This window comes from Astatotilapia calliptera, chromosome 10 (genome assembly GCF_964374335.1).
Source record: "Astatotilapia calliptera chromosome 10, fAstCal68.1, whole genome shotgun sequence".
NCBI classification, from domain to species: Eukaryota; Metazoa; Chordata; class Actinopteri; order Cichliformes; family Cichlidae; genus Astatotilapia; species Astatotilapia calliptera.
Genome location: NC_137431.1, coordinates 24,155,220 through 24,177,456, shown reverse-complemented (window position 1 = coordinate 24,177,456; position 22,237 = coordinate 24,155,220). Strand labels below are relative to the sequence as shown.

The 22,237-nt window shown below is 43.6% G+C and overlaps 1 protein-coding gene and 1 long non-coding RNA gene across 4 annotated transcripts in view; both read right to left on the bottom strand.

Annotated features, from left to right (window-relative positions):
- rapgef6 (Rap guanine nucleotide exchange factor (GEF) 6) overlaps positions 1 to 22,237 on the bottom strand; it is a 145,643-nt gene that overhangs the window by 92,545 nt on the left and 30,861 nt on the right. Inside the window, exons 2-4 of one of the 2 annotated variants that reach the window (XM_026181206.2) lie at positions 20,339 to 20,409; positions 19,354 to 19,410; positions 6,137 to 6,220 (exon numbers count right to left, since the gene is read on the bottom strand). In XM_026181206.2, coding sequence (XP_026036991.1) covers positions 6,137 to 6,220; positions 19,354 to 19,410; positions 20,339 to 20,409 — 212 coding nt within the window. Of the gene's footprint in view, positions 1 to 2,815; positions 3,089 to 6,136; positions 6,221 to 19,353; positions 19,411 to 20,338; positions 20,410 to 22,237 lie in introns of those variants that run through there. The other variant, XM_080307262.1, reaches the window with a different exon arrangement.
- On the bottom strand, positions 6,916 to 9,834 carry LOC145431454 (uncharacterized). 2 transcript variants are annotated; one of them, XR_013911758.1, is made up of 4 exons: positions 9,681 to 9,834; positions 8,723 to 8,870; positions 8,544 to 8,636; positions 6,916 to 7,750 (listed from the first exon to the last, which is right to left on the bottom strand). It is a non-coding gene; the product is annotated as an uncharacterized LOC145431454 (long non-coding RNA). The 2 variants fall into 2 exon arrangements; XR_013911757.1 differs by having other exon boundaries at positions 8,544 to 8,870.

Here is a 22,237-nt window from a genome sequence, read left to right as displayed (position 1 = left end):
ATAGAATTGTGGTGTAGCCTATTGATTTTAGAGGTGTGAACAGATGGATCTCATTCAGATCTCCATAAAATATATCAGACTGACATTGACTCATGATGTCATGACAGGAAATTAGCTTTCAGATGCATTCCTGCAATTACGGAGCAGAAGCATCAATAATGTATGCTGCATTAATGTATGATGTATGCTGTTCTAAAGATAATACTACACACAGCACAAACCCTTATCTGCCTCAATTTATCACAACAGGCTTCAATGCTCCATCCATCTATTCATCCATTTATCCACAGGCACCAAATGCTTATGCACTTTGTTAAAGAAATCACTATTAGTACAACCAACCTGTATGGTATTTTAAAGGCTGGAAATGTATTATGTCTGCGAGGCACTGGTTTTTCACAAAAGCTTTAAACAATAAATTCCTCTCGCGTTAGTAAGTGGGGAGTACTTCTACAATAAATCGACTTTAATCCCCATCATCTCTTTCACCTTTTTGGAAGGGAAATCTCGTCCCTTCGAACTACTGAGGCTGTGCCTTTGCTGGATTTCAGCAGGTGATGATTTCTCTCCCCTCCTTTTCCAGCAAAAACAAGTTGTCGGCAGAGCTGAGAACAGGTTCAGTGACAGCTGCAGTGCCCTGGGCAATAAACCATGACAGCTGGTATAGGAACTGACCACACACACACACACACACACACACACACACACACACACCTTGAGGTGTCTATTGTCTGAAGCGTGGAAAAACCGACAACATTCTCAATAGTGCAAAAACAATATTAACTAAATAGCAAATAGCTCTCTTTTAGTTTTAGTGAACACTTCAAGTATATTTACAGCGCTCTAACCTACCATGCACACACTCACATGTTCATGGATGCATCAGGAGAAGGTTGGTTCAGCATCTTGTCAAAGGACACTGACACACAGACTCGAGGAGAACAGGACTGAACCAGTGACCTCCCGATTGGTCAACGATGCGCTCTACCTTTTGAGCCCACGTTAAAGTTGCGGTTTGAGATGATGAGACGATTAACTACATGCTGCACTTGCGCAGTCTGCAATGACTGATTGGCATGTTGTGTACCATCATTTCCTCCATGCTGGCGTCGGCCAGTCACGTAGTCTACATCACAAGCTTTGAGAAGATTCAACACAGAATGATAAATCAAGCTCAAGTTGTTGTGTAATGCAGAGAATTCTGACAAGATTCAAATCTGTGTTTGATGACAATGTAGGATGTGCCAGGCTTGACCTGCTGCATTTTTTCACGCGGTATTATTGCCTCCGAAGAATGCCAAAAATGATCCGCTCCCTCCAAAGTATGCAGGTATTCAAAAAATGATTGCAGGACAAAAGCAACAAGTCTTTCCATGTTACGTGTATTCTCACTAGTGGAAATGTTCTTGCTTAGACAAAAGTTGGTGCCTGGGTACGGCATATACGGAGGGTAGGAAGGGCAGGACATGACGCACATTCGCTCACTGTGAGCTACCTGTGCTATTCAGTCACTGGGCTCTGAGATTAAACAGACCCATAGCTGGCAGAGGCCCGCTGATTATCCAATTCGACTGATTAATACTTTTGCAGTCTCACATACAACTTTGCCAGGTGTGAAAATGAATCCAGAAAAGTTTCCACAAACTTCCAAACCGACAAGCTATGTTATTCTGAACAACCTCCAAGTGCGCAATTTGATAAAGTCTGAAAGAAATGCGTTAATTAAACCCCAACAGAGGTCCGTGCCCATTTGGCACCCAAGTTTCCATGGTAATAATGACAAGCAGTAAAGACACAGTTCACCATACTTAGACATCTACTTCTCAGTCTCCCCGACTGGTTTTCTTCTCATTTTTAGTGCTTGGTTGGCCAACACTGACAGCTCTGACTCATAATCAAAGAAGACTGAGGAGCTGGCCAGCAGCGAGACCACCAGCACACCAAAAGACAGACTCCAAGTACTCCAAGTAATGATCCAGTGGGTCATTCAGAAACATCACAACACATTCATGTGGAAATCAGCAATCAGTTAAACGGGTGACCTCAAATGTATCCATATCAGATTTTAAAAATTACAATTAAATAAGCACCATTAACAGCTACTGCTCAACTCCAATGCAGCGATTGACTTTTTTTTCCTCCACATCTTAGGGAACGACAAAACTAACATTCATTCATCCCTCTGCTGCATGTGATGTTGTTGTACTTTTCACTTCCTCCTAGGACAGCAATGTTCCAGAAAACATAGAGAAGTGAGCAGTTTTCTTTGAACTCAAGGAGAAGAAGTACAAGAAAAATAGGAAATTTTGTAATAATCTCACCAATAATTTTGAATATTTTACTTGGATGTTTCACTTTTGAATGAGGACAATCTTTGCTCCGTATCTTTAGTTTTATATATGACGAGTTTAGTAACAAACTGAATTTTCTGCTTTTTTCAAAGGTATTAAAAAAAAAAAAAAAAAAAGCACTACATATTCTATTTTAGTCAACATACTTGTTTAAAGGTGTTGGCAATGTGAGAATAGAGGACTGCCTGTCTTTAAAAAAGCCATTGTAGATATGTATGAAAACACACAGGACTCAGTAGCATGTTTTTTAGAGCAGTGCTAAGCCACAGTGCCCTAGGGAGAGCCTGGTTGTCCAGCTGGTTAAACTATGGCAGGCAGGCAGGAAATGAAGCGTGCTGGGCTGAAGAATGCGTAAAGAAATAGCGAGGGAGTTTTGAAAAAGAAAAACAAAAAACTCCAGAATTACCCCGAAATCCCCGTCGCCTTACAGCAAGTGTATAACAAAAAGCTTTAACATTACTAACCAGGATCAGGAACACAGGGGGTCCACTCCTTTGGATTCCTTGTATGTGAAATATTATCCAACATATTATCCGCAATGAAGAGGGGAGAAAGGTTCATTATTTAGATAATCCAGGATTACATCCAAGTGTGTTTGTTTTGTACTCCAGAGTGTGAACTAGTGAGAAGTTTCCTCAGAAAGAAAGCAGAAGAGGCTTTTAGTTAAACTAAAGGAGAAGTGTTCTCTCTCTGTTCACTTCTGTCTGTCTGTCCGCTGGCTCCAGTGAGGTTTCTATTTGTCAGTGTGTGTGCGCGCGCGTGTGTGTGCACGTGTGTGTAGTCTGCTCATTTCCTGCCTGGATGTGCTTTTGGGCTCCAGGCAGGCAGGCTGCTCAGGAACACATGGCCATCCACTGCTCTGCCAGGGGTTCCGCATTCTTTGCTCTCCTACACCCACCCACACACACACACACACACACACACACACACCCTCTCACTCTTACACACACACACACACACACACACACACACACACACACACACACACACACACCCTATTAGCTCTCTCAGTGACCCCTTCCAAGCCCCCTGCTGCTGCTGCTCATACTCCAACACACAGACACACCCTCCAGTCCTTTCCAGTCAACCAACCTACCCCCCATCCTACCCTTCACTATGTTATCAACTGGGCCACAATGGAATGACACACACACACACACACACACACACACACACACACAAACAAACACACACACACACACACACACGTTATTGATACTAGTCCAACAATTCTCTCTGTCACAGTTGGTCACTTGGCGCTTTGTGTTACAATTAAAAGAACTAGAAACTGCACTAACTGTTGAATTGAGGTTTCAGTTCTGCTTACTATGCCAACACTCTGAGTAACAGTCAGCCAACAAAAGTTGCTGGAGCTAGTGATAGCTATTTTTTTTTAACTTATGTCATGCAAAGGCTGCAACATTTACTTGACGGAAAAATGATCTGTAAGCATTTTAATATTTGTTAACAGGACTTTTCTGAAACCAGCTGTGTGGTTTAGTAATTTCATTTCCTAATGGGCGATCGTGGCTCGAGAGTTGGGAGTTCGCCTTATAATCGGAAGGTTGACGGTTCGAGCCCCGGCTTGGACAGTCTCTGTCGTTGTGTCCTTGGGCAAGACACTTCACCCGTTGCCTACTGGTGGTGGTCAGAGGGCCCGGTGGCGCCAATGTCCGGCAGCCTCGCCTCTGTCAGTGTGCCCCAGGGTGGCTGTGGCTATAATGTAGCTTGCCATCACCAGTGTGTGAATGTGTGTGTGAATGGGTGGATGACTGGATATGTCAAGCGCTTAGGGACTAGAAAAGCGCTATACAAATAGAGGGTTTTTTACCATTAATTTTTAATCACGTTTTTGTGTCTGACTTTGGCTCACGTGCATATTAAGGTTCTCTGCCATAGCTGTTAACTTATTTTTGATGCTTTTATTTCATCAGCACGGTGGCGCAATACCCAGTATAAAACATGGACCTAGCGTTTTGGGTTGAAGCCAATGCAGAAATACCTTAAGCAGGCATTCGATCTCAATGGACATTTTTAACTCACTTTCTCTTCCATGTTCTTCAATGTTATTTCTCTCTCCAACAACGTAGGTTACAATTATATTAGCATGACCTATTATGCAAATTAGGCGATGATGTCAGTTAGCGACTTCTAGCGACTTTTCGGTCAGCCAATAGTCATTTTTCTTACTGAGGAGTTGGCAACACTGCGTGAGGCTCCTGACTACGGCAGCCGTAATGCTCTGGCAATCCATCAAGCGATGCGCCTTCATAGCTTACCAAAGTGGTACTAAAACATTTTTTGACAGATTTCTATGCGCAGTGTACCACATAAAATCGGTTCGAGGTCAGAATTCATACATAAGGCACACTGTCGATGCTTGAGAAAATTAAAGGATTTTAAGTGTGCCTTATAGTGTGTAAAATACGTTATACAGAAGAAAAGAATATATCGCGATATATATCGTTACCGCACGTGCTTCAAATTATACCGTGATATGGATTTTAGGCCGTATCGCCCAGCCCTACTTGTCACATCCATTTCTTATTTTTTATTTTTTTGGTGACGGCAGAAATGGTCAGAGGATGGAAGATGGGCTTTTGAGTGGAATCCTTACAGTTTTCATCCAACTCTGAAATGTTCTCACATCGTAAATAATCATTAAAACTACAGGGAATTGCTTGGAAAACTACAGACTGATGCCAGAGGTGCAAGAAACATATGAATGTATGATCCCATTTAAGTGCTGTGATTGTGAGTATGTTTAGCCTAGTCTAAGAGATAAAGCAATCAACCAAAAGTTGAACTTTTTTTGTTTTGTTTTGGGTTTTTTGGAGGGGTTAGATATTTCTGTCCTCTCCTTTTCATTTCTGGCATGTGTTGCTTCTGTTTCAGTCCAACTATAACAGCAGAGGGAAAGGTAAACATGGAGCGAAGGCTCGGCCTCCAGCAACTGCTGTCACAGCTTTTTCTATTACCATCAGTTCCAGTGTTTAAACAGGTGCAACGGCTCTGTGTAAAGAACTGCAATTTATTTTGGCAGTTTGGCTGCTCTAAAGACGAGGAGGACTTGACATTTTTATATGATATGGCCTTATTAAATCACAAATGTTACTGATGAATCTCCGCCCAGATATAAAACCTAATCTCTCACTGACGGACTACCGGCAAGCTTTCTTTCTTATATTTGGCTCTGTACTTAGGTCAGAATAGACTCAAAATGATTTTTCAGCACTTTCCCATTTGATTTCACATAATGCCCATTATGGATGTACATTACTATAATATGTGTTACACACATGAGCAACTCCCTGCCAAAGAGCAGCAATTTAGAACTGTACAATATTGATAGATATCCGAGTGGAAAATCAGAAATCCTTGTGTCCGGGCACGACAACACAACAACCATTCCACAGATAAAACAGAAAAAACATATTAGCATCTACAGAGCTGTAACTGCATGAGCAGGGGGCTTGGAAAAAGGAATCTGCTCTGTGTTGTTTAACATAGAATTACAAGCACGATATACAAGTATGTGTCTTTGTGTGTGCACATATACACAAACGATTCCTTTACATATCAGTAGGCGCCATCTTTTCATAAATCACAGCTCTGCCATTTCCATTTTCTAGCGTAAAGATGGAGGCGCATATATACAGACATCTTGGCGGCAGTCATATGGAGTGCGGATGTGTAATATCTAATCCCACCTTATCTCCCCTAGACTGATCGTCACCTTGTCTCACCCCATCATATTGTTTTTCTCTTCTGTGAGTGATACATACCAGCACCTTGCCAGGTACATGTGCTCCTTGACGAAGACCGATCCTGAGAGCAGGATGTACCAACAGGTAGCAATGGTGTCTGGGCTGCAAGAGAGAGAAAGAGCACGTGTCAAACCCAGTGGAAATGGTTTAGTATTGAAGGCTGACGTGTACACCATGTGAACCTTCAACATCATTTCAGAGCTTTTGTTACATTCACGAATACAAATTAATTAAATTGGTGCGTTTTGAAGGTAAGTGGATTGGTTTTCCCTGGACTCTTCAAATGGGCTTGGCAGTTTTTGGTTTTTACTTTGGTTTTCTAAGTTCTTCAGTTAAGGGCAGAGGCTCGTTCAGTACATGAAGTACTTCACGGAGTTGTGCCAGAAGAGCATAAAGTCTGAAGGTTTTTAAACCTCCGGCAATACTTGTAGAATTTGAATGACCTGTTTCAGCTTGTGGCCTTCACTGGGCACTCATAAAAATTAGTCATTGGATGAACTCAATTTGATTGATGGCAGGTTTTCCACGTAATACATTTATTTTGGTTCAACCAAATCTACATACATCATGACAATTTAATTAAATTGAGTCAGTAGAACACAATTTCTTAAACACATTTAAAAGGAAAAAAATTACATTAATAAGATGTGAAAGGTTTTGGTTGGTTCAACTCAATACAATGTCATTCATTTGAGCTAGATTTTCTTTCGAATTGAAATGATTATTTCAAGTTCAACTAAATCATAATTTTAATTACCAGAAAACTAATTTAATTATTAAAATAATGACAAAATAAATTTGTTTTTTCAACTCAGTTTTATTCACTTGAATTAAAAAAGCAGAAACAGAATATTTTGTGAATAAACATACATTTCACATGGTCAAATTAACCTTAACAAAATCAAAGTGCTCACAAAAAAGTGCCTTACATTTGAAATGAATATCAAATCTGAAAAGCACACACCTTTGTATTACTAGGCAAGACTGAAAACAAACTGGAATTTGTAAAATCCAATTTCACGTAAGAATCATTGTATATATATTTATAGTGACACTTGCAGGTAGGTTTTCAGCAAATTCACAATGATAACCTACTAAACATTGCAATTCAAGTTACAACCATTAAACTTTTTTTGAGCTAAATTCCCACAGTCCTTTTATCCATCTATAGTAGTATAGATTAAAGGTTACATCACTCACAACAGAACAGCAGACAAAAATAGACAACTTCTATTTTTCAAAAAAAAAAGGAAAAAAAAAGGTCACAGTTTGAACAAAAGAGATAAAAAGGCCAAAATCAAATTTTGTGCTGAGGTCTTGTTTGCCTAAGCAAACATCTTCAATTTCATTTGTTGCATTTGTACTGAGCCTTTGTCCATCCAGATTCATTAAAATCTTCTGACAAAACTCGAAAGTGTACTTGAGGTCATTTGGATAGCTCAGATCAAGTGCATAAATCAGTCCAAAGAGAACGATGAATGCCATGATGACACTACCGAGGTTGTTCATAACTGTAGTACCTTCAATGACAACTGCAACATCCTCTGGCTCCTGAACGCCTTCTCTTCTGATGGTGTAAATACCCATGACAGTTGCTGCAGTGGATCTCAACCATTCATCCTCAGTGGAGGTCTGAAAAACAGGATGTTTCAGGTTTAAGGGCTCTGTCACTTGGAAGGGGAAATATTATGCAAAACTCAGCTTTGTATCCTTTTGTGCTGAAACATGGGTCTCTACTGCCTCTATAAACACTCCAAACATGAATAAAACCCGTCAATCTGTTTCCTATCAATATTTTGGGTTTAGGTATTATGTACCTCCCTTTGGGAGGGGCTTGAAATAGAGGAGCAGCTCCTCAAGTGTCTATAGGTGTAGGTGTGTGTGTGTGTGTGGGCTGGGTCACTTTCCCTTATTTCATGACAATTGGGGACCTTTTGAAACAGCTTGTTTTAGGCACATTATTCCGGAAACCAGAAGATCGCTGTAACGCCAGTGACACTAGTCAGTGTCTCGATGCAGTCTGCTGGGTTCCTTATATAGAAGACTTTTTACTAATTGACATAATTAACTGAACTTCATTGGAGTGTTTACTTTATGAAGTGCCTTGAGATGACTGTTGTTGTGATATACCGCTATATAAATAAACTGAATTTAAACACTGACAGAAAGTGGATGAATGTTTTCTTCACATTTACCATGTTTATAGAGGCAGTTGATACTTTCATGGCAGCCCCAAAAAAATGAACAATTGAATTTTTACTGAATCTGTCCCCTTAAAAGGTGCTCTCCAGTACAAGTTTCAACAATGACTATTAAGAATAATACATATTTCACAATTATATTGTCTTATTTGAATATATGAGCATTTTGTGTGCGATGAACCTAACTCAAATTGAAGCTAGAAAATAAAGTGTGATAAGCGTACCAGATACTCCTTGAACAGTAGGTCTGGATCTTCATTAAAGTAGATCACCAGGCTTTTAAGAGTATGCTCCCTCTTTATGTCGATGTCATCACACTAATGCAAGGGTGGAAAAAAAAAAAGGTGAAAAAAATGTAATTGATTGATTGCATTTAATTGATGGGTTTATCATTAGTACTGACCAAACTACTGATCGCCATGATATCCTTGATCTTTTGGCCCTTTGCTCCCCTCAAAAATTTGCATCAGCTTGTCTGTTAAATTGTCCAGCTGAGCCAAGAACTTCGCCTGCAGGGGTTTTGTAGTGATCTGCAGGAACTCTGCATTCACCTGGAAATAAAACATACATAAATATAGTAAACTAGAAGTTTAAATACAGACTGCTGAATCAACACACTGAAAGTTGCTAAACATTTGAACCATCAGTGAAGTTTGTCAAGACCTAAACTGTTTGTAGCTGAGTTTAGGAATATAGCGCCACCTGTTGCTTTGGCATGTTCCTAGCAGCGTTTTCCTTCATTTTTGCGTTTACCTGTGGACGGGATTATTTTTTAAAACGATAACGGAAAATCTCCGTTTTCAAAAATACCTGTGTAAGTGTGGACGTAGCCGAAATCTTTTATAATAATAAATAGGTTTGAATGTCACAGGAGTGCGCATTGTGCTGCCTGCAGTTACTCTTCCGGCCACATGGTTCGCTTTTGGTAGCACCCTCAGTAAACTATGTAGTGCTTTTAAAGACACCTCAAAATGATACTTTCTACTAGAAAATGGCATTATATAATAATAAACACAGAATACCACATTATTAGATTATAAAAAAGAAAACAGTAAGAAAGAAGTTAGCTATAGGACATCATCTTTCATTGAGCACAATGGCTAGCTGCTAATAAGCTAGCACACGCTCCGAGTACTTAAAAGTTGGCAGCTACACAATTTCTCCTCTATAACAAGGCACTTTTGAAAAGACCTGGCTATATTGTCAAAAAAAATAGTATTCAAGCAGAGAAGAGAATGGTAGCACCACCAAAAGTTCAAAAAACAACTGTTACAAGCTTCTATGATAAATAGCATTGCCATAGATTTAGCTGATAAAGAAATACACAATTGGATATATGAAAAAATAATATGTTACCTTACCTGAAGGTGTAGTTTTATCCAAAAAGTACAGAGAGGCCAAGAGCAGCTGCATTCATTTAGGTGATCCTGAAAGAGCGCAAAATTTTCAAAGAAGGCGGACCGTTGTGTAACTCAATAACTTTGTGTTCTTGTAACAAAGACTGCTTTGAGAGAAAATAATGTAACGATGGTTAAGTGTTACTGGACAGTGACATGTTGGTTTTCTCTGCACACTGTTGTTGTTCCTTTAAGATTCATGTTTGGTTGGGCTGCAGGAAGTAGTGAAGGTGGTGTACAGGAAGGGGTGGGGGGACCTGGTTGTTCTGTGTGTGTGCCAGGCTGAAGAGAGGTGTAGTTCGAGAGCGCTTCCCCCTGAGTTAACAACCCGCTGGCTTATGTGCCGAATAAACGGACAAACTGAGACCCCAACCGTCTGGTTCTTGTGAACGTTACATTGGTGTCAGAAGTGAAGAAAGAAAAAAGAACCCCAGAACGCCCGAGACCCTGTTGCCGGCGACGCTTGCCGTTACGAGACGAGGATGTTGCCGGGCAGGATTAAGAAGGAGACGGAGGAGAGGGAGGTTCGTCCGCGCTCGCCCGCCCATGGAGTGAGGGAAACGGCGCTGCGGCTGTCTGCAGAGGCTGGATTTTCTCCAGGTTTGACTAGGCTCGGGAACTGTTCGCACAGCGGCCGCGATTCCGGCGGGAAGGAGTCGACCTCGCTTGGCGCGCCGTCACGTGATGTAAACAAACATGGCGGGGCCCAGCAAGCTGCAGCGAATATAAAAACGCCTAAGTTCAGCGGCAAGACGCCATGGGAAGTGTTTATCGCACAGTTCGAGCTGTTAGCTGTTGCAGCTGGCTGGTCTGAGGAACATAAAGCTCTCCAATTGGCTTTGTGCCTGTGTGAGGATGCAGCTGCATGCCTGCTGCTGCTGACCGAGGAGCAGAGGGGAGATTATAATTCTCTGGTCGGAGCACTTCAGAGGCGCTTCGGGCAGTATAACCAACCAGTGCTGCTGAGGTCGGAGTTCCACAACAGACGCAGATTGCCAGGTGAGCCCCTCCGCATTTTGGCCCATGAAGTCGAGTGCCTTTGCCGGAGGGCGTATGACAGCATGCCACCATCAGTGCAGGCGGAGTTAGCTCGGGACCAGTTCCTGCAGGCCCTGAGCCCTAAAGAGCTCCGCATGCAAACTCAGCTTGCTCGGCCGGCCACACTCAGTGCAGCCCTGGAGCTAGCGTTGGAGAGGGAGATGCTTGCAGGATCCTCTGGGGGCGCTGACGACGCACACGTGGTGAGGGCTGTGTCAGCACCTGTGGAACAGATGGAGACGCCAGCGGGCCTGTGCAGTTTGGTGCAGACAGCTTCGCTGCAGTCGCCTTCCCCTCGGGCTGGCCCACACCGCCGACCTCAGAGCTGCTGGGGATGTGGACAAGTCGGACACCTCATCAGGCAGTGCCCCAAGCTTGCAGCGGTTCAGGGAAACGCCCACGGGTCCGTGTAGGCGGGAGTACACGGGCCTGGGAGAACGACATCCCCACACCACCGCCACCTCCACCCGGTGCGGCCATCACTGTGGGCTGGACCCAGGTTGGCGGCTTTTGCCATGTTCCAGTGACGATTGCGGGGGTGTCCTGTACGGCCCTGCTGGACACGGGATCCAATGCAACGCTGGTCCGACCCGATATTGTCCCAACCGGAGCTGCTGTACAACCGACTAACGTGCAACTTAAGACTGTGACCGGTGATCTGGCCCCAATGAGAGGGAAGGGAGTGTTCCAGTTCAAGGTGGGGGACCTCGGTGTGTCTTATGCTGCCTGGGTGGCTGACGTGCAGGACGCCTGCATCCTTGGGCTGGATTTTTTACGAGCCATTGGTGGTGTACTGGACTTAGGCAAAGGCCTCCTCGTACTCCCTGATGGGAAGAAGGTGCCGCTTATTCCTCCCCCGGTCTGCACAGCATCTGCCGCGGCGTCCACCTCCACCGCAGAGACCCCTGCAGACCCGCCAGCAGAACAGCGAGCGGAGGAGGAGGAGGAGGAGAGGCTCTCAGCAGTGAGGAGTATCTGGTCAAAGAACTGTGAGGGGCTGACTCCACAGCAGCAAGAGAGTCTATGGCAGGTACTAAAAGAGTTTAGTGACATTTTTGCCCTGAAAGAAAGTGATGTTGGCTTGACACACTTGGTAGAGCACGTCATTGAGACCGGGGATGCCCAGCCTATTAAAGTGCGCCCCCGCCGCCTGCCCCTGGCTCATCAGGAGGCTGCAGACAGGGAGCTGTGTGAAATGATGAAGGCGGGCATCATAGAACCATCTGATAGCCCGTGGGCCTCCGCGGTGGTGATGGTGCCTAAGAAAAAAAGTCCTAGGATGCGTTTCTGTGTGGACTACAGACCACTCAACAAAGTGACGAAGAAGGACTCTTACCCCCTTCCCAGGATTGATGAGTCCCTCGACTTAGTAGCCGGGTCCTCCTGGTTTTCCACCCTGGACCTGCGGAGTGGCTACTGGCAGGTGCCACTGTCCCCGGAATCCAGACCGAAGACAGCCTTCTGCACTAACAGGGGACTATGGCAGTTCAAAGTCCTGGTTTTGGCCTTTGCAACGCTCCTGCGACCTTCGAGAGGCTCATGGACAGTGTGCTGGCTGGCGTCCCACGGCAACGGTGTCTGGTTTACCTGGATGATCTTCTAGTGCACGGGAGCTCCTTTGATGCTGCCCTGGATGCCCTGAGACAAGTGTTGGAGAGGGTGGCGGCTGCAGGCCTGAAGCTGCATCCCGACAAGTGCCACTTCATGAGGAGGGAGGTGGAGTTTCTGGGCCACAAGCTGGGTCGTGAGGGCATCAGCACTTTGGAGGAAAAAATTCACACCATTACCGAGTGGCCCACACCAGCAGACCAGAAACAGCTCAAAAGCTTCCTAGGACTGGCGTCTTATTACAGGAGGTTTGTGAAGGGCTTTTCCTCCATAGCCGCACCACTCTTCCACCTGCTGCAGAAGGACCGTGACTTCATCTGGACCCAGGACTGTCAGCAGGCGTTCGACACCCTCCGCAGATCGCTGACAGAGTCCCCAGTCCTTGCCCCCCCTGACCCCGCCCTGCCTTTTGTCCTGGACACTGACGCAAGTAATGTGGGGCTGGGAGCGGTGTTGTCGCAGGTTGGACCGGAAGGGGAGAAGGTGGTGGCGTACTTCAGCCGGGTCCTGAACAGGAGCGAGCGGCGCTACTGTGTCACACGACGAGAGCTGTTGGCTGTGGTGGCGGGGGTGAGACACTTTAAATACTACCTGTGCGGCACAGCATTTGTTGTCAGAACTGATCATGCTGCCCTTCAGTGGCTGATGTCTTTCAGGGAGCCAGAGGGACAGGTGGCTCGCTGGCTGGAGGAGCTCCAAGCCTTCAATTTCACCGTGGAGCACAGAGCAGGGACGCACCATTCTAACGCAGACGCCCTCTCTCGCCGCCCATGTGCTGCAGCTGGCTGCCGTTACTGTGAGAAGCGAGAGGAAATAGAGCGGGAACTCACGACAATAGACGGAGCAGCACAGCTCGCCTGCAGGGTTCTTCTGGTGGTGGATGCAGCGGAGTGGAGGGCACAGCAGGAACAAGACACAGACCTGCTGCCGGTCCTGCAGTGGCTGGAGAAGGGGGAGCAACCCCTTTGGGATGAGGTCACTGGGTTTTCCATCTGTACCTGGGGGCTGTGGGCCAAGTTTGCAGCTCTCAGGCTGAAGGAGGGGGTGTTGGAGCGTGCCTGGAAGGATCCTGCCACGGGGGAGGAGAGGTGGCAGGTTGTGGTGCCAAGGTCGCTGAGGTCAGCTGTGCTGGGAGCCTGCCATGGGAGCACTGGCTCTGGCCACTTTGGGGTCTCCAAGACTCTTCGCCGCCTCCGCCAGGGCTATTACTGGGGTCAACAGCGGAGGGATGTGGAGGACTTTTGCCGCAGCTGTGATGCATGTTCCTCACACAAAGGGCCACAAGACCAGTCCCGGGCTCAGCTTCAGCAGCAACCAGCAGGAGCCCCAATGGAGCGAGTAGCTGTGGACGTCACGGGCCCATTTCCTCGCACAGACAGAGGAAACCGCTATGTTCTTGTGGCCATGGACTATTTTACCAAGTGGCCGGAAGCATACGCCATCCCAGATCAGGAGGCTGAGACGGTCGCTGATGTATTAGTGGAGGGGATGTTCAGCCGCTTTGGAACAGCAGAGACCCTCCACAGTGACCAGGGGCGTAACTTTGAGTCCAAGGTATTTGCTGCCATGTGTGAACGCCTTGGGACTAAGAAAACCCGCACCACCCCACTTCACCCCCAAAGCGATGGGCTGGTGGAAAGGTTTAACAGGACGCTGGCCCAGCAGCTAGCCATCCTTACCTCAGAACACCAACGGGACTGGGATTACCATCTTCCCCTTACCCTCATGGCCTACAGGTCGGCAGTGCAGGACTCCACCCAATGTACGCCTGCCCTGCTCATGTTAGGGAGAGAGCTGAGAACTCCTGCAGAGTTGGCTTTTGGGAAACCCCCGGACGCGCCAGAGGCACCACCGGGCCGGGACTACGCAAGGAAGCTGCAGGACCGGCTGGATTCTGCACATTCCTACGCCCGAGAGCAGCTGGCGAAGGCAGGCCTGCGCCAAAAGAGGAATTACGACATCACCACTAAAGGGAGGCACTTCCGTGCTGGGGAGCTGGTGTGGGTCTACAGCCCAAAGAGGAAGAAGGGACGGTGTCCTAAACTGGATAGCAGCTGGGTGGGGCCTTGCAGCGTCCTAGAGCGAGTGGGGGAGGTTGTTTACAGGGTGCAGTTGCCTCCTAGGGGGAGGATAGTAGCGCTGCACAGAGACCGGATGGCCCCCTACAGAGGACAGTCCCTCCCCTCCTTTCCAGAGGGACGTGTACAGAGCGTCCATGACCCTGCTCAGAGGGGCCCCCAACCGGGGCTGCGTTCCCCCCCTCGGACTCTTCACCCCAAAGCCCCGAAGCTCCGCGTCCTCCTCAGGGGCTCAGGAGGTCAAGGAGGGAACGTAGGCTACCGCCCCGCCTCAGAGACTGTGTCGTTCCCTCGGGGACGAGGAACTTATTGCTGGGGGGGCAGTGTAACGATGGTTAAGTGTTACTGGACAGTGACATGTTGGTTTTCTCTGCACACTGTTGTTGTTCCTTTAAGATTCATGTTTGGTTGGGCTGCAGGAAGTAGTGAAGGTGGTGTACAGGAAGGGGTGGGGGGACCTGGTTGTTCTGTGTGTGTGCCAGGCTGAAGAGAGGTGTAGTTCGAGAGCGCTTCCCCCTGAGTTAACAACCCGCTGGCTTATGTGCCGAATAAACGGACAAACTGAGACCCCAACCGTCTGGTTCTTGTGAACGTTACAATAATTTAGGTTCACCACATGAATAATAATTGCAGTAACGCTGGAGTGCTACATTTGCGTTGAGTGAGATTAAAAAAAATGTTTAAGCTTAAAGCGGGGCTTGAATTTATTTCTTTGAGTTTACAAATACTTAAGTGCAAAAATGTACTCCTCCTACCCCCAGTGCCCCAACAAACTCATTCATTTTGTGTTCAGAATCAGCCTCTGCTGGTTTAGAATAATTTTAGGTTTATACAAAGAAAATCAAATTAATTTGGTAGTTTTTAATTACATTTATGAACAACTAACAAAATTTGTATGTGTTCTTTGAAAGAAGGACCTGAATCTGTTTTTTGAGTGGGGTTGTTATAAGACATCACAGAAAGCATTTAAATAGCATAGAGAGTAGGACAAAAATATAAACTTCATATGTATCCTATAGAAAGGAGAAGCTTTAAAAAAAAAAATTGAAAAAAAAAAGAGGTAGACTTTTAATTTGAGATCTCTAATTTTGGAGATTTGCCTCTTCAAAAAAAAAGTATAAAAGCTATTTCAATGGGGAATAATTCTAATGTAGACATCATATGACAAGTCATCAGTCATGTTGGCTAAACAGTGAAGAACCAAGGCTGTCCTGCACAAGCTTGTACAGTTTTGCTAACTTTTATGAAAGGGTGAGCTAAGACAACTTGTATATTTATGGCTAAAAATAAAAAATTTGAAGTCATGACACTTGAGGAACTTTTCCCCCCGCAAGGCTTTGAAAACTGCAGGAGTGTTGTCTACAGAACTCAAGAGTGAGAGCATATAAAGCACAGTTGCACTTTGAATGCTAAACGCTGAATTGTGCATTAGCATCAATGTATTCTTAGGAAGTCAAGTGTTATAGAATCATAATAATGTGGCATGGCTGTGAGATGGAGATAATCCATTAACATCAGGACTGGCAAGTCTGACAATCGTGTCTGCCATTTACAAAAGCTGCAATATAGAGTTATTTCACCTAAAAATAAACACATCTCAAATATGTGCTGTGTGACTTTCCATGCTGTTCCACGCACACTGTATATATGATATCCAATAACGCCAAACACAAGACTAATTAACTGCGCAATAACGGGGTGCTCGTGTCAGCAGCAAGCGTAGATGCAGTCATAGATGAAGAGGGGAGTCAGGGGATAAAACACAGTATCTGTGCCTGTGGGTGTGAATATGAAAGAAGAGAGTAGAAAAAAACAGAGAGAGAGAAAGCACTGTTTGAAGAGTGCAGATGAAAAGATGCCCCACTGAGTGAAGAATTATAAAAACATAAAACACACGACAGTCTGATGTACGATATACATTTAAAACAAGAATTTCTGCAAATGTCTTTGATTATATTTATTTATAACATTTTAATTAGACATTTTTCATCTGCAAGTGGTGACTATGGAAAATTAATAAGCTGGAGTTTATATTCAAAAAAGAAAACTGCTATAAAAAAGTAATTTATACAGAAAACTCAGCTTAACAAAAAAAAATGGTTAGATAAAAATTGCAGGCTGGCTAGACTGAAAAAAAACAAAACAAACAAACCTCAATGATAAAAGAATTTTTAAATGTCCTACTCTGTGGCCCAAAATTTGTTTACATAATAAGAGCATGGATCATGTGTTCACTGTAAAGCACCTTGGTACAAATGCATGCAGTCAGGTTTTCAGCATTAATTAGCCAAACTTATCATGTCAGCTTCTGTCTGAATCAAGCAAATTTAGATATGAGCAACACCAACCAATGTGTGATCACTTTCAGTTTTAAGCAGATTACACACATCCCCTGGTGGAAGGCAACTTGTCTCCAAACAACTGTGATCAGACTTGACTGGCTACAATCAGTTTCAGACAGGTTGCTGAAGTTTGCAAATAAATGCTGCTTAATTTCTAAATGCAGACAGACTGCCAACACATTGTAGCTATTGTGGGTCAGTCAGTGATAATTTTTCTTTCTTTTTTTTTTTTTATTACTTTTATTTTTAAGTTCTTTTTTGTTGTTACTACACCCCCCCCCCCCTTTATAATGTTTAAAGAAAAACAATAAAAAGAAAGTATCAAAAAAATAATAATTGCACATCTGCAATGTGTGTGTTTGCAATAGGACACTCGACGCAACTGGTTGCCAACTGATTGTATTCTACTTATATTAATATGCAAAAGTCAAGGTTGGCAAGCAATTTTGCAGTGAAATTCCCACCCTACAGCAAATCATTATGGCTCTGATTCATATATATGAGGTTAGAAGGCAATTCTCATGTTCTCATATTATCAGAAACAGACTGCATGCAATTGCCAACTTGACTCCATTCAATGTTATATTGATAACACAATAACTCGGTCTTGTTGCAGTTTTAGGGCCATCTTGTTGTCTTCAAAGCCACTTTGAAGACAGCGATTGGCTGTCAGAGACCTGCTCCCTGTCTCTGAAGCAACCATTTCAAAAGCAACAAGACTGCAAGTTAATTGAACACGTTTGCAATAATTCTGGCCATGCCACCGTTTCCCCTACTGTAACTGTTGCATTAGTCTTTCTGAACAGCCTTGGATTCAACTTTCACTTGAATCCGCACAGGGCCAGAAAATTATTATGGATCTGCTTTTATGCGTTTTCTTTTTATCTTTGTGCAGCTCATAGTCTTCATGAGCCTCACTATTTCCCCAACACAAGCTTGGGGAGATCTGGTACATTTGATGCATTTTGTGTAACTGGAGCGGATCTCTTTGTACTACAGAGGAAGCAAGAATGGCCAATGCGGTACAAAAAAAAAAAAAACAAGGAGAGAGTGTGACACAGAAGCTTAGAAAACAACAGTGGTTCATATTGTTTGCTTTATTTCATGGTAAATTGAGTTTTGTCCCCTGAAGAAACCTCGAGCATTTTTAATAATTTTCTGGCCCCGTTGATTTAATTCGAGAGACAATCGGCAAATTGGACAAAAAGAATCATTTGGTGCAGCCCTGATCTCATCTGCATCATATCCATTCCTCCGCAGGTTGTTCATTTGATGCTTTTGGTATTTTTCAATCAATTTTCATTAAGCGTGGCACAAGAAAGCAGGTATCCTAAAAATAATTATGTTTAAAAAGCAGACAGGAGATTCATTTTTGCATTGTTGGGTGAGGGTAGCATTAGTAACTTTTATTGCGGCTTCATTGCAGAGACCTTGATTGCTTTCATCTGCAGCCTTTTTAGTGTGTGTGTGTGTGTAAGTAACAGAAGACTAATTGGACATGGTCTGGGTTAAGGCACTTACGACAAGCCTCTGGTAGAGAGGCAATGGAGTGTATCAGAGAGAGAGTGTTTTGTGTATTTATTTGGTGCTAAATGAAACCACAGGGTGCTTAATGTGATTCCGGTGAGCATGAAAATACATTAATAACAGGTGAAGGTTAGCCCTCATCCTTTCATTTGTCTCTGTCCTCCCTCCATCTTTCACACTTCCTCTACATTCCTCTCCTGCTTTGCACTCATTCACTCCTGCCTTCAATTCATTTGTCATCTCCCTTCCCTCTTGACATTGCTATCCCTTCCTCCTTCTTAGCATATTTACCTCTTGTTTTCTTGCCTTCTCGGCATGCACTCCTCAAATTTTAATATAACTCCTTAAAGCTTTTTGTTTACTCTTTGCTACTCCCTCCTCTTCTCATCACCTCTGTTCATTACGCTGTGAACTCTGTCCTCATTTAATCATCCTGTTACCTCTGCTTTCACGAGCCTCTTGTTCATCTCATTTGTTTTCTCTCCTCCTACTTCTCCAGCTTTCCCATAAATCCACCTTGTATATGATGCTCAAGTTGTATTAACCATCAGCCTCAACCACTGCAGTATTTATTTCTACACAACGCCATGACAGGAAATAAAAAATGTTTTAAAAAAAATGAAAGAGGGCAGGCTGTCGGCGATTGGTGTTTTAAATCTGGATAATAAAAAACTAGAAAAAAGGAGGAGAAGCATTTAGCTTTTCGTCATATAATGTTTATGTGCTGTGCTAATGGGCCCCAGTGCACCTGTTTAAAGGAACTGTTATTCTAGGCCAGTGGTTTTCAGCAGTTGAACCAAAACCTTGAAACTGAGATGTGCAAACACTGCCTACCACTACCAGCATCTTTACACTGAAAAACCTTTTTCTGAGTAGCCATGAAGTGTAAATGTTAAGTATTCTATAAATGTGAAACACAGTAGAAGACAATCACATTGAAGAGTGCATGAACTCAGCAGATCATAGCTCTTGATAGTCACGTGAGAGCAAAGATGGAGAGGTAAACAACAGCATTTCTTGATAAGAGCGAGAATATGTACTTACTAGAACAGGATGTGGTTAGCCTCATGTTTTTCATACCTGGCAGACGTGCACATCGACCTGAGAGAGAAAGAAACAGGTGTAAACATTTTCTCAATTTAAAACCTCAGCTTAGACTTTTCTGGCTCTTCCAATCCATCGTTGCATCCACACGTATTTCTCAGGCAGCAACAAGTTCCCAGATTTCCGGCACAATTACTACTGGCTGCCAGCGTAAAATGTTAAGGTGACCCGCTTCTCTAAAGCACAACTCTGCACCTGGTCAGTGAAACTTGGTGTTTATACATTCAAGTCACATATGCCTTATCTTGAAAACTGGATAGTCTCTTAGATGGCTATGTGAGTCTCTGCATGTCCCTGAAACTCACACACTTACAAGCTGCCCCAGAAAGTGGTTTTAACCACAGTCAACCTAAAATCCCTAGAAGGGAAATGAAATTATTTTTAATCTTTTTTTCTTAAAGTTTGGGATTTTCTTTTACTTTAGCATAACAGACATTTATCAGGATCAACTGCTCAATTTCTGTCAATTAACAAAGATCTAGAGCCTTTTAAATTACATGGGCCGATCGTGTGGGTTCGTGGATGTCTTCCTCTTCAAAGGACCATCGTGAATTAGGTTAAGGAGTTGAGGAATCAGAATCACTTTTCAATGCACTTCCTGCTTAACCTGTATCAAACTAGCAAGAAAAACATTTAAGCTTGTTTGGTATCAGTAAAGGAAGCTTGACTTGAAGTTGGTATGAAAGGTGGCCAGGATGGGGAAAACCCATCTTGGGAAAAAAAAAAAAAAAAAAAAGACATTTGCAGAAACAATGTGTAAAAACCTGTTTTAACAATTCAATGCAACTGACGTAAAACGTAGGGCTAAAGCCTACTATTAAGGTAATGTTATATTCTGAAACTGGGACTGGCTCCTCACCTGTCAGCGTTGAGTGAAACTTGATGTTATTTATTTAAGTTTGGAGGTAAAATGGAAGTGGCTCACCTTAGCTGGTGTTCTCTAAGGTGTGAGAGAACATCCATGTGGTACAGGTGGCAGTAGATGGTATGCAGGTCCTGGAAATGATGTAAATGAAACCATTACTGAGGATTATCTCACATTTCCACATACACGAGAGTTAAAAACTATTTCCGCAGACTATGACGTGGCACGTGCGATCTAGTGACAAAAAAGTTTGTACTGTACTTTCAAACGATTTACAGTGTATTAAAGAACAAGTCTGTGTAAACTGCAAACTGCAGGGACGGTGCTTGAGAATCGAAAGCTTTTTAAAAGATTAGCTCATTGTTTAGAGTGAGTATAAATGGTGTAAATCACATCTAGTGCTGTGATTTGACGGAAGCCACTTGAACTACGCCAAACGCTGTCCGTCAAACTGACGCTCTGCAACCAAACAGACAGGCGTAATACTTGTGTTTGCACATGACAGCACTGAGACACCCAGATATATCTTACCACAGCCTAAAAATAGAACTCCATCAGACCAGCTGACAAAACATTAAGTGTGTGTGTGTGTGTGTGTGTGTGTGTGTGTGTGTGTGTGTGTGTGTGTGTAGGAGCAGCTTCTGTGGGTCAGGACACAGTTTTCTGGTTAGATACACATAGATATAGATATACTTCTATTCAGAACCCTGAATAGAAATCTATGGAAGAGTTATGCAACGGCAGAGGTGAGTAAGATTTCAGCTGTATTCTGACAGACATACAGGCTTGTAAATAGTAAAAAAAAAATGCACATAAGTGTACTTATTGCACTTCCTGACTTCCTTTTATCCAAAACATCAATTAGCATGGAATTTGCTTGCTGCTCCGGGTGGGTTAGCAAAATGAGCAGAGATGTTGATGATGTTTGGACTGACACTTTGAATAAACCTGTAATGTTGTACAACTTTATTAGTAGAAGTAGAAGTACAGGGGGAAAATGCCTAAAGCTTATTTTCAGCAACATTTCCACACTCAGTTGAATTCTGTTCCTTTCAATTCTATTGTATTTATATAGCGTAGGTAAAGGCCCTACAATAATACCCCAACAACCAGAGGTCCCCCTATGGTGACAGTGGGAAGGAAAAACTCCCCTTTAACAAAAGACATACAGTGGAAGAAAGGCAGCTTTTTACTCATTTTATCAGGTTTGACTGCAGATTTTATGTCCACGTGACATTAAATGAAAAAAAGGTTTTATCCCAATCGTTTGGTTGGTCTTGTTGGCCTAAATCCCAAATGGCTCCTGAGTCATTGGTAGTCGCCAGTACCAAGACAATTCCTGGCAGCATGAATGCTTCGACAAGGACTTTGTGTACAAGCATCTCTAAATTTCTCCACTAAACATTAGGCCACACAAAAACAGGGCAAAGCTAAAACACAGCTGCAGTTCAGTGAGGATACTCACACACAAAAAAACCGGGACAGCTTCAAAGCCCCAATCTAATCTACAGTAATAATTTAACAGGTCAACAGAGAACAAAAAACGAATGCACTGTTTTGTCTCACTCCTGTTTTTTTCTCTCCAGTCAGCGATGTTCTGTGAAGCAAAACTTTTATGCATGCATCTTAAAGTAAATCCTCTCCAAAATAAATGCAGATATTATGATATTTTACAATGTAAAAATCGCACGATGAACACTGAAAGGTGTTTATGTTACATCAAATAGTGACGACACTGTAAATCTGAGCAGACTGAACATTACAGTTTTGTGAGCAGATTAACAGACAGTGCTGAATCATCATAGTAACAACACAACAGAGACAAAGACCAAAAGCGGAAGGAGTATAGTTCTTTTGAAAGAATACTGTAGTCTCTGGTGTGTGCCGGTAAATTGAGTCAAGCAGTGGGAGCCAGCGGAAGCACGGAACAACACTGGGGAATGGGGAGGCTTCAATGCG